Source organism: Triticum aestivum, chromosome 5A (genome assembly GCF_018294505.1).
Source record: "Triticum aestivum cultivar Chinese Spring chromosome 5A, IWGSC CS RefSeq v2.1, whole genome shotgun sequence".
NCBI lineage: Eukaryota > Viridiplantae > Streptophyta > Magnoliopsida > Poales > Poaceae > Triticum > Triticum aestivum.
In genome coordinates this window covers 299,612,509-299,627,410 of record NC_057806.1, presented here as the reverse complement: position 1 = coordinate 299,627,410, position 14,902 = coordinate 299,612,509, and the positions used below count along the sequence as shown (strand labels likewise).

At 50.4% G+C, this 14,902-nt stretch overlaps 1 protein-coding gene across 1 annotated transcript; it reads left to right on the top strand.

Annotated features, from left to right (window-relative positions):
• Positions 1 to 455: 455 nt before the first annotated feature.
• On the top strand, positions 456 to 1,956 carry LOC123106831 (tRNA-uridine aminocarboxypropyltransferase 2). The gene is made up of 2 exons (XM_044528871.1): positions 456 to 1,314; positions 1,439 to 1,956. The coding sequence occupies exon 1, from the start codon at positions 465 to 467 to the stop codon at positions 1,242 to 1,244; it is 780 nt and encodes a 259-aa protein (XP_044384806.1). The 5' UTR covers positions 456 to 464; the 3' UTR covers positions 1,245 to 1,314; positions 1,439 to 1,956.
• The last annotated feature ends 12,946 nt before the right edge of the window (positions 1,957 to 14,902 follow it).

Here is a 14,902-nt window from a genome sequence, read left to right as displayed (position 1 = left end):
TCATTACGGTCAAAACAAGGTAAAACCAGCGGAGGGTAACCTAGTGAAACGTTACTTTTTTGGTTCATAGGATAGGATTATCGTAAGAATAGAAATCTTGTAGGAAATGAGATGACATGTATCTCAAATCCTATGAGTAGAAATAGCAAAACAAGATGTCATTTGGTTGACACCAAAAGAATTTTTCCATTGAGTCTAGTCTCATTTTTATTTTCCTATGAAATGTGAATGATAGGAACCAATCCTATGTAGGAATAGGAATCCATTCTTATAAACCAAAGGACTCTAAAGAAAAAAATCCTATAAAAATCCTATCCTCTAGAATTTTTATGAATTTCCTCCAAACCAAAGGAGGCCTAAGGGTCTAAACAGTCTTAGAGTTGAGGGTTGAATTTTAAACCGAAAGATTAGTTCATGGTTATAATACGGACTTTTCTCTCCTTAGGAAAGAAAAAAGTCACAAGATGGACTTGGACTTCCCACTCTCCTCCGCCTCCGACGACGATGGCGGCGACACACCGACACCACCTGGCCGCGCCATCTGCCACGCCGGCTGCGGGCGCCCGTCCCGCGTCTGTCTCTGCCCGCACATTCCCCGCTCCCCGCTCCACACATCCACCACCGTCGTCGTCCTCCACCACCCCCACGCCCTCCACCGCAACCCGCTCTCCACCCTCCCCCTCCTCGCCCGCTGCCTCGCCAACCTCCACCTCCTCCCCGGATGGCGCCTCCGCCCCTCCTCCACCCCACTCATCCCCCCTCCCTCCCCGAACCCCGTCCTCCTCCTCTTCCCATCACCCGCCGCCTCCGACCTCGCCTCCTGGTGCCGCTCCACGCCTCCCTCCGCGCGCTCCAACCCCATCCTCCTCATCCTCGATGGCACCTGGAAGCAGGCCAAGGAGATGCACGCCGCCAGCCTCCCGTTCCTCTCCTCGTTCGCCATCCCCGTCTCCCTGCCCGTAGACAGCGGCGTGGACGGGGACAGCATGTTCGAGTCGGAGCTCGTGGTGAAGAAGGAGCCGCATAAGGGGTGCGTCAGCACAATGGAGGCAGTCGCAAGGGCGCTGCGGCTGCTTGAGCCGGAGGGAAGCGGTGCGGAGATCGAGGAGACGATGGTCAGGGTTCTCAGGGCGATGGTGGCCTTCCAGTCTGAGCATTTGCAGCACCGTACCATGAAGCCGAGAGTGAAGATGAGAAAGAAGAAAGATATCAAGAGGGAGGAGGAGATGAAGAGGAATGCCTGATTGTTGTGATTGAATTTCTGCGGATTTGCGTTCCTCTGTTGTTCAAAGGCCATCACTGTCAATCACCAAGGTCTGATCTCCTTTTTTCTAGCACAGAGCTGGTAGTTTATTTACTTAGCTTTGCATTGTTGGTTGTTTTGACCACTGACTAGATGTAAGAAAATTGAAGTGAGTTCTGTTATTTGATTTTGAAGGTTTTGGCACAGAACTCTGCTGCAACAGCATATGCCAAGACGTCTATGGTAGATTGGAGAATGATCCTTTTGTGTGTTCCCCCTAATCCAGGAAGTTTCAATTGTTCCTTAGTTGAAGTATCATGACCTAGTGAATAGAACACCATTTAATTCTCATTGTACTGTCGCCGAAGAAGTATCATTCCACTGAGTAAACTACACAGATTGATGATACCAGCACACTGCACGATCGATATTAGTACTGCTGCTATGAGAAACTAATGGTACCTAAAGAGCATTTACTGGGTGTGTTTGGTTGGGGAATGAAGTAGAATGTAATGTCATGGTTCCATTCCACTAGAATGGGTTGGTTCTGTTCCTATGTTTGGTTTGGACAAATAGGTGAAATGGAACGGTTCCATTTTAGTGTTTGGTTAGATATATGGAATGGAATGCATTTTTGTTCATCTCACCTTTTGCATAAAAATAATGATGTTTTTTTCTCACATATATATGCACAATTGTCACTAGCCTTCATATTTTTGACACATAATAAATAATTGCCAAGGAAAATACTATTTATTCACTCATCTACATGTTAAAAGTCTACCAAAATATAAGGCATCCATCTATATTCATGTCAAATACAAGGCATCAACCCATATAAGGTCAAAAGATCTGTCAAAATACAAGTCATTTACCCAAAATTGAGCTTGCCGTATGTCAGCGCCCCTGACAGGTGTGCCCCACAAGACAGCGACACCAACCAGCCACAAGCCGCCCCACGCGCGGCTTGAACCCGGAAGCCCAGCTGCAGGACCTGCGGCCCAGAATGGTCCAAGTTGCCCACCGCATCGATACTAAAGGAGACAGCAACGCAATGGTTCGGTATCCAGAGGATCACGGCAACGGCGGCCGGCTCTTCCCCCTTCCTCTTCCCGTCTCGCGACGCACCCTAGCCACCCAAATTCTTGTATCGTTCATGTAACCGCCACCTAACTTGTATCCGCAAGAGATTGCCGCTAGTAATCGAGGGAGTATCTACCAGTACCTTATCATCTGGTATCAGAGACCAGTAAATTCCCCGCAACCGCTCCACTCTGGCGCAGCTAATCGAGACCAGAGGCCTCAGGCAAGCGCGTACGCACTTGGTAGCCATGGATCCGGCGATCGAAGCCTTCCTCGACCGCCTCGACAACACCCTCAAGGCCCAGAACAAGGCCATCGCGGAGATCCAAGTCTCCACCGCCAAGGTCGACGATCTGGTTCACTGGCGTCCAGATCTGGAGAAGCGGGTGGCCGATCTCGGCGACGCGGTGGCGGCGCTCCAGATGGCGCAGCCGCCCGCAGGCAGGGCGGGTGAAGAGCCTCAAGGGATGATCCAGAAGCAGGGCCCTTCTGCGACGACCGGCGTCCTTCCGGGGGCCAGTGGCGGCGCGGGCACCGAGCTTCAAGGGCCAAGCGGCCACGGCGTGTTCAACTTGCCACGAGGGAACGTGGCGGCGTCCTTTCAGACGCCGCCGCCACCCCCACCCCCGGCAACAGGTCCGTCATCCTCTCTGACCACGTCTCTGTCCCCTTTGTCGCCGTTCGCACATGCGAGTCAGCTGCTAGCAGGTTTAGGGCAGTCCCACCCGTCCATCGCCTTCCCACAGTTCACGGGCGACAACCCAAGCTTGTGGAAAACGATGTGCGAACAATACTTTCAGATGTTCAGTATACTACCGTCGTTTTGGGTTCCCATGGTGGCCCTGAACTTCTCTGGCTCAGCTGCTGTATGGCTACAGTCGGTTCAGAAGCGTTTAGCGGAGTTCGATTGGGAACAGTTTACTGCCCTGCTGTGTACACGTTTTGGTCGCGATAGGCATCAAACCTTGATCAGGCAGTTCTATTCTGTTCGACAAACAGCTTCAGTGGCGCATTACATTGAGCAGTTCGAGTTGATTATCAATCATTTGGCTTCCTACTCTGACACAATTCATCCGTTTTATTTTCTGACTCGTTTTGTCGAGGGACTGCGGAAGGACATCAGAGCGGTGGTGCTAGTGCAGCGGCCGCCGGACTTGGATACGGCCTGCGCTCTGGCGCTGCTCCAAGAAGAGGTGATGGAAGGATCGTTTGGCTCACTACCTCGACCACCCGAGCAGGCGCCAAGACAGGGCAATCCCCTGCCCCTGCCTCCTCCTCCAGTGCGAGCGGTACCACCAACGCCAGCAGGAGATCGCCGCGGCACGGACGCCGCCCGCGCCGATCAGTCCAAGCTCAAGACTCTACGTGACTACCGGCGCGCCCGCGGACTGTGTTTCAAGTGCGGCGAACGGTGGGGGCATGACCACGTGTGTCCCACCACGGTGCAGCTGCATGTTGTCGAGGAACTCCTCGATATGTTCGGCCTCGACAACGGCATCGACACACAGATCGCAGAGGAGGGCACCAGCGAGGTGGCAATGGCGATTTCCCTATCAGCAGTGACAGGAGGGGTATCGGCCAAGGCGTTTCAGCTTCGAGCATGGCTGCAAGGAAGAGAGGTGCTCATGCTGGTGGACTCGGGCAGCTCAAACTCGTTCGTCAATGAACAACTGGCAGCGCAACTGAAGGGCGTGCACCCCCTCCCCAAGCCAGGCCGCGTCCGTGTGGCAGATGGCGGCGAGCTACTGTGTACGCAAGTGGCCACCGCGTGCGCCTGGTACGCCCAAGGCCATGAGTTCTACACAGATCTGAAGGTGCTTGCCCTGGGCACATATGACGTCATCCTGGGCATGGACTGGCTCGAGGAGCATAGCCCAATGACGGTCGATTGGCGCGCCCGCTTCCTGGAAATACCTACTCCAGCGGGGCCGCTACGACTCATGGGCCATGACGCTGCTTCGACAAGTTGCCAGGAGATCAACAACATCCAGCTTCAGAGCCTATGCAACAAGGGCGCGATCACGCATGTCGTTCACCTGTGCGTGGTCGCACCGCAGGCAGAAGAGCTCGAACCAACTCCATCTTGCATCCAGAGTGTGGTCGACCAGTTCCCGGATGTGTTCGAGGAGCCGGTGGGTTTGCCTCCTCGACGAGCGTGCGACCACCGCATCCCACTCATTCCGGGGGCACAACCAGTCAACGTCAGACAGTACAGGTACAAACCAGCACAGAAAACAGAGATCGAAGCACAAGTCGAAGCTCTGCTCAAATCAGGGGTCATACAGCGCAACAACAGTCCATTCTCGTCACCTGTCATCCTGGTTAAGAAGAAGGACGGTACTTGGCGGCTTTGCATTGACTACAGGCAACTGAATGCCATCACAGTCCCCAGTAAGTACCCAGTTCCCGTCGTTGAAGAGCTGCTCGACGAACTGCATGGAGCAGCGTGGTTCTCCAAGCTGGATCTCCGCGCAGGCTATCATCAAATACGCCTCGCGCCAGGGGAGGAGCACAAGATAGCTTTCTCAACGCACCAGGGCCACTTCGAGTTTCGCGTGGTTTCGTTTGGCCTCACCGGTGCCCCACCCACATTCCTGGGGGCAATCCACGGCACACTCAAGCCTGTGGTCAGGGTCTGCGTGATATACTTCTTCGATGATATCCTGATCTTCAGCGCTACACTGGAAGAGCACGTGACACATGTTAAACAGGTGCTGGAACTCCTTCGCAAGGATCAGTGGAAAGTGAAACGTAGCAAGTGTGCCTTTGGACAGAGCAAAATATCATACCTGGGGCATGTCATCAGCGCACAAGGGGTGGCGACCGACCCGACCAAGATCGCGGCAGTAACCAACTGGACTGCTCCCCAGGACGTCAAAGGTGTCCGTAGCTTTTTGGGACCGGCAGGCTATTATCGTCGATTCGTCCGTAACTTCGGGATCATTGCCAAGCCTCTCTTCCACCTACTGAAGAAAGGCGTTCCCTTCATGTGGACATCAACAACAGAAACAACATTCCAAGTTCTGAAACAGCACTTGACAACAGCACCTGTCCTCGCTCTGCCCAATTTTGAGCAGCCATTCACAGTGGAAACAGATGCAAGTGATAAGGGAATCGGAGCAGTTCTGCAGCAGAAAGGGCACCCAATTGCGTTCATGAGCAAGGCACTCAGTCCACGCTACCAAGGATTGTCGACGTATGAAAAGGAATACCTAGCCATCATTGTGGCTGTGGACCAGTGGCGCCCGTACTTGCAGCATGCGGAGTTCGACATCTATACGGATCAAAAGAGCTTGACACACCTAGAAGAACAACGGCTCACCACTCCATGGCAGCAGAAAGCATTTGCAAAGCTTCTGGGGCTGAGATACAGAATCAGGTACAAGAAAGGAACAGAGAACAACGGGGCAGATGCCCTGTCTCGAGCTAATCCAACGATGACACTGTCAATGGTCTCCTCCTGCCAACCCAGGTGGCTGGAAGATGTTGTTAGCAGCTACAACAACAACCCACACGCCCAGAAGCTGTTAGAGCAGTTGGGAGTGCGAGAAGATCCCAAGGGCAGGTTCCAGTTGCAGCAGGGTATTTTGCGTTTCAGAGGAAGGATATGGCTAGGCGGAGGGACTCAAATTCAGCAACAGATCATGCGAGCCTTCCACGACAGCCCGGTGGGCGGACACTCAGGTTTTCCCGTCACCTATCGGCGCATTCGCCGCCTCTTTGCGCGGCCCAAGATGAAGGAACAGATCAAGAACTATGTGCAGTGCTGCCCAGTATGCCAGCAAGCAAAGCCGGATAGAGCAGCATCCCCGGGATTGCTAGCCCCGTTTCCAATCCCAACGCAGCCCTGGGAGATGATATCCATGGACTTCGTGGACGGGCTACCGCAATCGAGCAGGTTCAACTGCCTACTCGTAATCGTCGACAAGCGCACCAAGTTCAGTTACTTCTTACCACTGGCGCACCCGTATACAGCAGCATCCGTGGCACAACTATACATGCAGCAGGTGTACAAGATTCACGGCCTCCCCGGAGCTATCGTGTCAGATCGCGACCCAGTTTTCACAAGCCATTTCTGGCAGGAACTGTTCAAATCAGCAGGCACTCAACTACGCCTCAGCACGGCCAATCACCCACAAACAGACGGACAGACGGAATGAGTCAACCAGTGTGTCGAGACGTTCCTGAGATGCTTCACTCAGGCGTGTCCACGACGCTGGAGCTTCTGGATTCCCTTAGCCCAGTTTTGGTACAACAATGCTCACCATTCAGCGATTGGGATGACACCATTCAAGGCAATGTTTGGCTATGAACCTAAGCACTGGGGCATCTCGGCTGCAAACACCACAGCGGTACCAGCGCTGAACTCATGGATCGAGGAGAGGGACACAGTTCAAGAACTGCTGCAACAACATCTGAATAGAGCGCGCCAACTCATGAAGAACCAAGCGGACAAGAAAAGATCGTTCAGGTCGTTCGAACTGGGGGACCAGGTATACCTGAAACTCCAACCATACATCCAGACTTCGGTGGCACCAAGGGCAAACCACAAGCTGTCTTACAAGTTCTACGGACCATTTCCAATCGTGAGCAAGATCAATGAGGTGGCCTACAAGTTACAACTTCCTGCCAGTGCAACAATTCATCCGGTTTTCCATGTCTCACTGCTTCGACGCGCTCTGAACCCGGGTATGACGGCTGAACCTTGTCTTCCTCAATGCTTTGATGAACTTGCGGTTCCGGTGGCCATACTACAGACGAGATGGAAACAGCAGAAGGGCAAGATGTGCAAACAGGTGCGAGTGCGCTGGTCCAACTCCGACGCTCTAGGATCAACATGGGAGGACAAGGCAAGTCTACAGGCAAGGTTTCCCTTTGCGGAGGCTTGGGGACAAGCCTCGTCTCAAGAAGCGGGGGATGTCAGCGCCCCTGACAGGTGCGCCCCACAAGACAGCGACACCAACCAGCCACAAGCCGCCCCACGCGCGGCTCGAACCCGGAAGCCCAGCTGCAGGACCTGCGGCCCAGAATGGTCCAAGTGAAGCCCACCACATCGATACTAAAGGAGACAGCAACGCAATGGTTCGGTATCCAGAGGATCACGGCAACGGCGGCCGGCTCTTCCCCCTTCCTCTTCCCGTCTCGCGACGCACCCTAGCCACCCAAATTCTTGTATCGTTCATGTAATCGCCACCTAACTTGTATCCGCAAGAGATTGCCGCTAGTAATCGAGAGAGTATCTACCAGTACCTTATCACCGTGATTAGGAAAAGGAAGCTAGCAAGGGGCAGAACATAATTCTCTTCCCATTAGAGCTTGCTGTGATTACGAGAAGCTAGCAAATAAAATGGTCGTTACTGCCGCTGATTGCCCATCTGTAGCACGTAGCCCAGGGACGGCGGCGGCAGGGAAAGCCGAGCAGAGCTGATGGACGATGGTGCCCATGTGGAGGCGGTGCTGGGAGGCCGCGTGGAGCAGGAGGTAGTGGGAGTCGCGGGCGCTGCTCTGCCTCCGAGATCGGCCGCCGCCGCCGCTGCTCCGTTGTCGGATCGGCCGCCACTGTGCGGCTCTGTTCGTCAGATCGGACGCCCGCCGCTGCTCCACCTCTTCCCTGTCAGACCCCAGGATCCCGCCGCAGTGACCAAGTCATCCTTTCGACGGGGAGACACGAGGGACAGGAGTGTGCCGGCGGTGAGACATGAGCGAAGGGTTGAGGCTGGGGCATGGTTTGGTCGAGGGAGAGAGGGCAGAGTTGGGGGAGAAGGGAAGACGTGAGGCGTTCCGTGTGGTTCCTCCGATTTGGAGATACCAGCGGGTTCCGCATCTGGGGCGAATATGCCATTCCAGGGAATGACTTGGTTCCGGTTCTTCGACCCAACCAAACGCGAGAATCACCCCTGGGAATGGGACGGACCCATTATATTCCAGTTGATGACCTGAACCAAACACACCCTATCAAACTGGCTAAGACCAAGCTTGGCAATAAAAACACAATGATGTGCCCTGTTCAGTAATTGAGAAACTGTGCTAGAGGCCTGCATTTTTGTTCACTCGGTGCCATGCCATCTTTACCTCAGAAAGCATGTAATTGTTGACCGTAAAATCTAAGTAAGTAGATTAACCCTCATGAGTGCACATAAACACCTTCTTCGCAGGCTTAGTGTTCTTCTATGCAATTCACAAATCAGTAGAGATCATCAAACCTCATTAGTTTGCTCTCATTCGGCTTGCATTAGTATCCAAGTTCTTCTTGTCCACCTTAAAGGGTTTTTTTTTTTTTGAGATAGTGAACCGCTCCAAGCGGTTTAAAGGCTTAAATTTTCACTGCTTGGACTATCTCGGTGTACTTTTCTGAGGACCTTAAATCTCATGGGGATTACACATGTCACATTTTTGCCATTCTCTACACGTCCAATACATCACACTATATTCTTTTTTAATATTTGACAAGAAGGAATTTGATTTCACGGAGACAGACATGAACTACTCCATTCCTAAATATTTGTCTTTCTAGAGGTTTCAACAAGTGACTACATACGGAGCAAAATGAGTGAATCTACACTCTAAAATATGTCTATATACACCCGTATGTGGTAGTCCATTTGAAATATCTAAAAAGACAAATATTTAGGAACGGAGGGAGTAGAACTCAAGAAGGATGATATTTAAGGCCTTGTACAATGGAAGATGCTTAGAGAGATGCTTAGAAAAATAAACCGTGTTTTCTGAAGCACTGATGCCTATTTCTATAGGAGAGACGTTTAGTTAAGCGTCTATCATGTACAAATAAGCACTGGTGCTTAAGATAAGTCTGGTTTATTTCTCTAAGCACCTCCCCTAAGCACCTCCCCTAAGCACCTCCCATTGTACAAGGCCTAAGGGTCTACCATGGAAAGGTATCATCTACCCAAAGGTACTTCTGAAGACCAATGATAACTAAGGAACCTATTACACTCTAGAATGCAAGTTCTCCAAAGGGCTTTGAGCGTCAGCGCCAGCGTCTGCAGGTTATAGTGGGCAGAGCTGGGTTTTGAAAAGATAAATCTTTCTAGACATACCAGTTATCTCCATGGGGCTATGGCTCTGTCCTTTATCCAGACTGCACGCTCTCTCTGATTTCATGGATTGCATCTCTGCATCGTCGGGCATTCACCCTAGCCCCCATGATGTGATCCTGGGAAGTTTTGCTCCTTCCGCCGCATTAAGAAATATAAGAATGAGCCAGTCAGAGGTGAATTATGTGGAACTAAGGCAGTAAACATACAGTTGTTTGGCCTGCTATTATTCGAATCCCATTTGGCTTCTCCATTGAAAAGGGTTAGCTGGTTGCTTTTATTGCCAAGTGTATCTGCAAATGTGATCATATGTACATGTGTGGAGCTTTAACATCAGAGGAAGAGGAACTACTGCTGGCTTGGCATGAACTTATTTTATATAGGAAGTGTTCCTTACATGAGAAGTTAGTACCTTGGCCTCCTGCCCATTAGTTACTCCATAAAAATAAAGTAATTATTCAGAGTTTCAGACGAAAATTGCTAATAATAACAAGATGAGCACTTTATATGTCATGCGATGACCACCTAGTGTGCCTGTCTGTGTTGTGCAATGTTAAAAGTGAGTTTGTTATAGATAAATAATCACATTTAAAGAAAAAGGTTAACCAAGTTGGAGAAATTGATCAGCAACAGTAATGCACCTTGGTTTCCTGGGCAGCTTGTGCAATGAAACTAGGAAACGTTGTTGCAGTCTGGAGGGGAATGCTGGAGACATCTGTGCTACAGTCAAATGTTTGATTTTGTGCAGTGAACGGCTGAAAGCTGTCAAAAGTCCATTCTTTGCTGCTAGATTGATTTGGTATTTATGTACTGATGGAGCCTTTGGGCCTGTAGACACCACCCTTTCTTGAGATGTTAGCCTGTTACAGACTGCTCGGCACTGGATTTGTTTGCGATATGATTCACATTGTATCCTCCGACCCACTCTCGATGGCCTGTAGTTAAGATGAGATGGGCTGCTGCCCATCAGATTCATCATACTTAGAATGGGAGTAGTAGTAGAGTAGAGGGATCACATTCTGTAAGCGAACATGGATGCCAGATAGTACTAGTAGTATTTCATTTCAGTTGTTTTTAGAGAAAAGGAATCACGCCCAGCTTTATTACAAAGCTCAGTTGTGCAGCTCCTGGTCTGGTAGCAACACAATTGGAGTAGCCACAGAAACCAAAATTGCACCCTCGGAAGGGGCATCCTATCCTACTGCTTGACTTGCATGTTGCGCAGTGCGAAGGCCCAGACTGAGGTCAACGAGCTGGTCTTGGGGAGAACAAACGATGCCTTTTCCACCAAGGAAAATGACAAGAGCCGCCAGCATCGATGGCCCCAGGACCCGAGAAGACACACTGCTGCTGATGCAGTGCTGCCTACAGGCTACAGCTACCTGCCCTTTTTGCCTGTCTTGCATCTTCCTGGAATTCGGCAGGGTAGGGCTGGGCAAATTTGACAATTTTAACCTTGAGATGAAATCAATTCACGGAATGAACTGCCCGTGAAACTATTTCACAACACTGATCTTTTTGTGTAGCGCCCGCCACGCAGGCGCCACACCATACGGTGCAACGCCCAGCTCTGTGGCGTTGCACGCCTGTCCACCGTGGCAGCTCTTGGGCCCGCACCTAGTAGTGCAGCGCCTCCGAGCTAGGCGCCACACATGTAATGTGCAGCGCCCGGCCCGTAGGCGCTGCACTCTGACTTAGATGCCAGCCGCCCCCTCCCCCTCCCCCTCCCCTACCCCACCCATTCGTTCTAGCAGTTACAGAACAGGCGCGCCGGCGGCTTCCTCCTCTCCCCCTCTCAATCCCCTCTCCCAAATCCTTCAGATCCGACGATTTGGTCCGTGCATTTCTTCACAATCCATCCTAGAAGGTACTCTCCTCCGATCCCCTTCTTTCTATCCATAGAAAATATGATATTTTGAAGATTTGGGGAATCCTTGTTTGATTTGATTAGATTTGAATCTTGCATGTATTAGAACTTTGCATGTATTACAACCCTTGTTTGTTTGATTTGTGGAACTCTAGTTTAGTTTATGAAAGAGTTATTTGTATGAAGTAGGAAAGTTATTTGTATGAAGTAGGCCTAGTTATTTGTGAAATCCTAGTTTATTAGTTTTGTTTGATTTGATATGGTTGGATACATAGATTGGTACGGTTGCATCTAGTAGGCGTATTTTAGTTTATTTGTATTCAAAAGATAATCGTGTTGACAAGAAAGCTTTCTTTCAAAATTGTTAGGATGGTTTGGCTTCTCGATGATCACTGGGACAAACAACACCGGTCGTACGCTATGGCGGTGGAGCAGCGGGTAATAATGAAAGTGGCCTGTGTTATGAATTTCGTATTTATTTCAAACACAAATGCCCCATATGTAATGTTATGAATTGTTTGTTTGTAGGAGCTTGCACCTTTGAAGCTTCGTTCTCACGGGGTCACCCTTGGGTGGATGCTCTATGATGAGCGATACACACCGTATGTAAGGGAGACATGACTTATCCCTTTCATTCATATGGTCAGACGGTCGACGCCACCCAACAATGCTCCAGCACTCACCGTGCTTATTGATCATTGGTGGCCGGAGACACATAGTTTCCATCTACGGACCGGGGAGATGACAGTGACGCTCCAGGATATTGCTATGATCACCGGTCTTCCTATCGATGGGAATCCTCTATGTATGAGCACCGATTCCGATGGGTTGCGCGCGTAGATGCATGCCCTTATCGGTATGGTTCCTCCGGAGCCTCCGAAACCAGCAGCAGAAAACAAGAAGGAAAGAGTCACAGCCGGTGTTACTTTCACGTAGATTACTGAGCACTTTGGTACTTGCCCACCGGAAGCTGATGAGGACACGGTCAAGATATATGCTCGTGTCTACATGTGGTATGTGATATCCAGGACTATGTTTGCTGATGGCATAGGCAAGAATGCTTCATGGATGTGGCTGAAGGCGTTGACCGTCTTCGATAGCAATTGGAGTTGGGGTTCGGCGACACTGGCTTACTTGTATAGACAGATACGAAGTTGTTTCCTTTTCACTTCATTGCTACATTATGAATGCGATCTTGCTCTTAATTGAACCATGTTCTCTTTTATGTGCAGTTGGACGAAGCCTGTTGTAGGTCATCTGGAGGTATTGGTGGTTGTTTGCTCGCACTTTCCATATGAAGCTGGGAGCGTTTGCCGGTTGGACGTCCGAAGAAGGTGAAGTACGATGATTGGGACGACAAAGGCGACCTACTACGGCTACCCACTTGGGCTTATAAGTGGGATGTGATAAATGAGACGATAGATGATCCCTCGGTCATGTACAAGTTGTACCAGAGCGAGCTTGACGCGATCACGCCTGAGCAGGTGAATTGACATTGCATAAGTGATTATGATGCTTCTATTGCAAGTCGATATCAATTTTGCATTCTATCCCATTTTGCAGGTGATATGGGAGCCGTATGGAACAGGAGATAGTTTTGGTAACCCTTTAGAGTTCAGGCTGAATCCGATGTGCACTAGGGATAGGGATCTCTGGCGTATGCGGTGCCCACTCATATGCAACTGGGCGGTTGAGCTTCACCTCCCACATCGAGTGCGCCGTCAGTTTGGTTTTTTCCAGGCACATCCGCCGGAGTGGGAGGACACGGACAAGTTGCTACACGCGTAAGATATAATTAACCTTGAGTACTTAGCAGCTTCTCGGCGGTTTCGATGCTACTAATATTATGTTTCTAACTTGCAGGTTGGATAGGAAAAGGCAGCGGAAGATTAACGATTGGGCCAAGCATCACAGAAAGTATGCCATATAGTTTGCGCTTAGTGTGGAGCAAGCTAGGGCTGGAAAAGGAGTCCAGCTTCGTGAGCACTGCCCTGTAGCGTTCAACAACTATCTCACATGGTTTCTTGCAAGTACCCGTGTGGAGGTATGCAAGCCGGCGTATGCTGAGGAGATTTTGGAAGAACCCACTGTTTTTGATGAGGTAGCCCAACACCAGTACAACGCATTAGTCAGGAAAGGCAACTCAGTGATCCCTTCAGCTCCAATGATGAACTTTGTGGTATTTGCCCTCTTTGCTTTTCATTCACACTATTCACATCTTCGCTTGCCTAACACGTTAATACCATTTCTGTTCATAGCGTTCCCAGATCAAGAAAGCAGCTGATGAGACCGAGACTATTCTTGAAACAACCCCGGCTGGCAAAAGCGATGGAGAAGGTGCACTTCGAGCATTCATCAAGGTTCACATCTCCTTTAAACTAGCACTTAACATGTGTTGCTACGTTCGATGTCTCATTCACTTGTACATGTTGCAGCGCCAGGGCCAAAAGTTAAGGCGGCTATCAAACCTTTTTGGTTGTCGTGACCCCGAGTATGTATCACCAGAATGGTCCAGGTCGGCGACACCATCAGATCCCGCTTCGGGCCAGAGCCATGGTGATCATTTGGAGGTGAGGATGTGGGTGTGGTCACCCAAGAGGTATGGCATGAGCATATATATCTAATTGTTGATGCATTGCTAACTATATCCTCACACACGGTCTTTCCATATCTTTTGTTGATGCATAGGTTGCTGATGATGATATGACCTTGGGGACGTACCAGGTTAGGTCTGCATACATGCTAAAGCCTAGAAAGGGAATCAACAAGTACACACCTGAAGACTTCACCGAAAGAGGCAAAAGGACAGTCGGCACCTCGCGGATGGCGGCTTTGGATGACTATTTGGATGACGATCTCGATGACGTGGAGGAACCGAAGCCGGAGCGGGAGCGTGTTCCTCTTCCTAGGAAGGTGAAGAAGTTAGCCAGCAAGAGGAGGGGAGCAGCCAAAAAGCGCTCAAGGAACTAGCTCTTCTTAGGAACCAACCATCGTCCTTTATTTGTAATGTCGGTGAACTTGGAGTTGTTATGTCGGTGAACTTGGAGTTGTTATGTCGGTGAACTTAGAGTTGTGGTAGCCCTATGTTGAACTTGATCTTGTATGTCTTAGTTATGTTGAACTTGGAGTTGACGCCTTAGCAATGTTGAACTTGATCCTCTATGTTGCACTTGTTGTCTTAATAATGTTCAACTGTGACTGAAATGTGAACTTCAAGTTTTTGACTGCTTATTCTAGAAAATTATGCAATGTACCTGAAAATGACCAAATTTACAAGCTACAGCCGCTGCAGCGCCTAGCTTGGAGGCGTCACACTGTACAGTGCAACGCCTAGCTCCCGGGCGTTGCACTGTACAATGTGGTGCCTCCAAGCTAGGCGCTGCAGCGGCTGTATCTTGCAAACAAAGTGTTTGCTCTCTGCTTAGCTCAGCCCAAGGGTGCAACGCCTCAGAGCTGGGCGTCACACTGTATAGTGCAACGCCCGGGAGCTAGGCGTTGCACTGTACAGTGTGACGCCTCCAGGCTAGGCGCTGCAGCGGCTATAGCTTGCAAACACTTTGCATCCTTTCTGCCCAAGGGTGTAACGCCTCAGCGCTAGGCGCTGCACTATACAGTGTGACGCCTAGCCCTGAGGCGTTGCACGCCTGGGCTGAG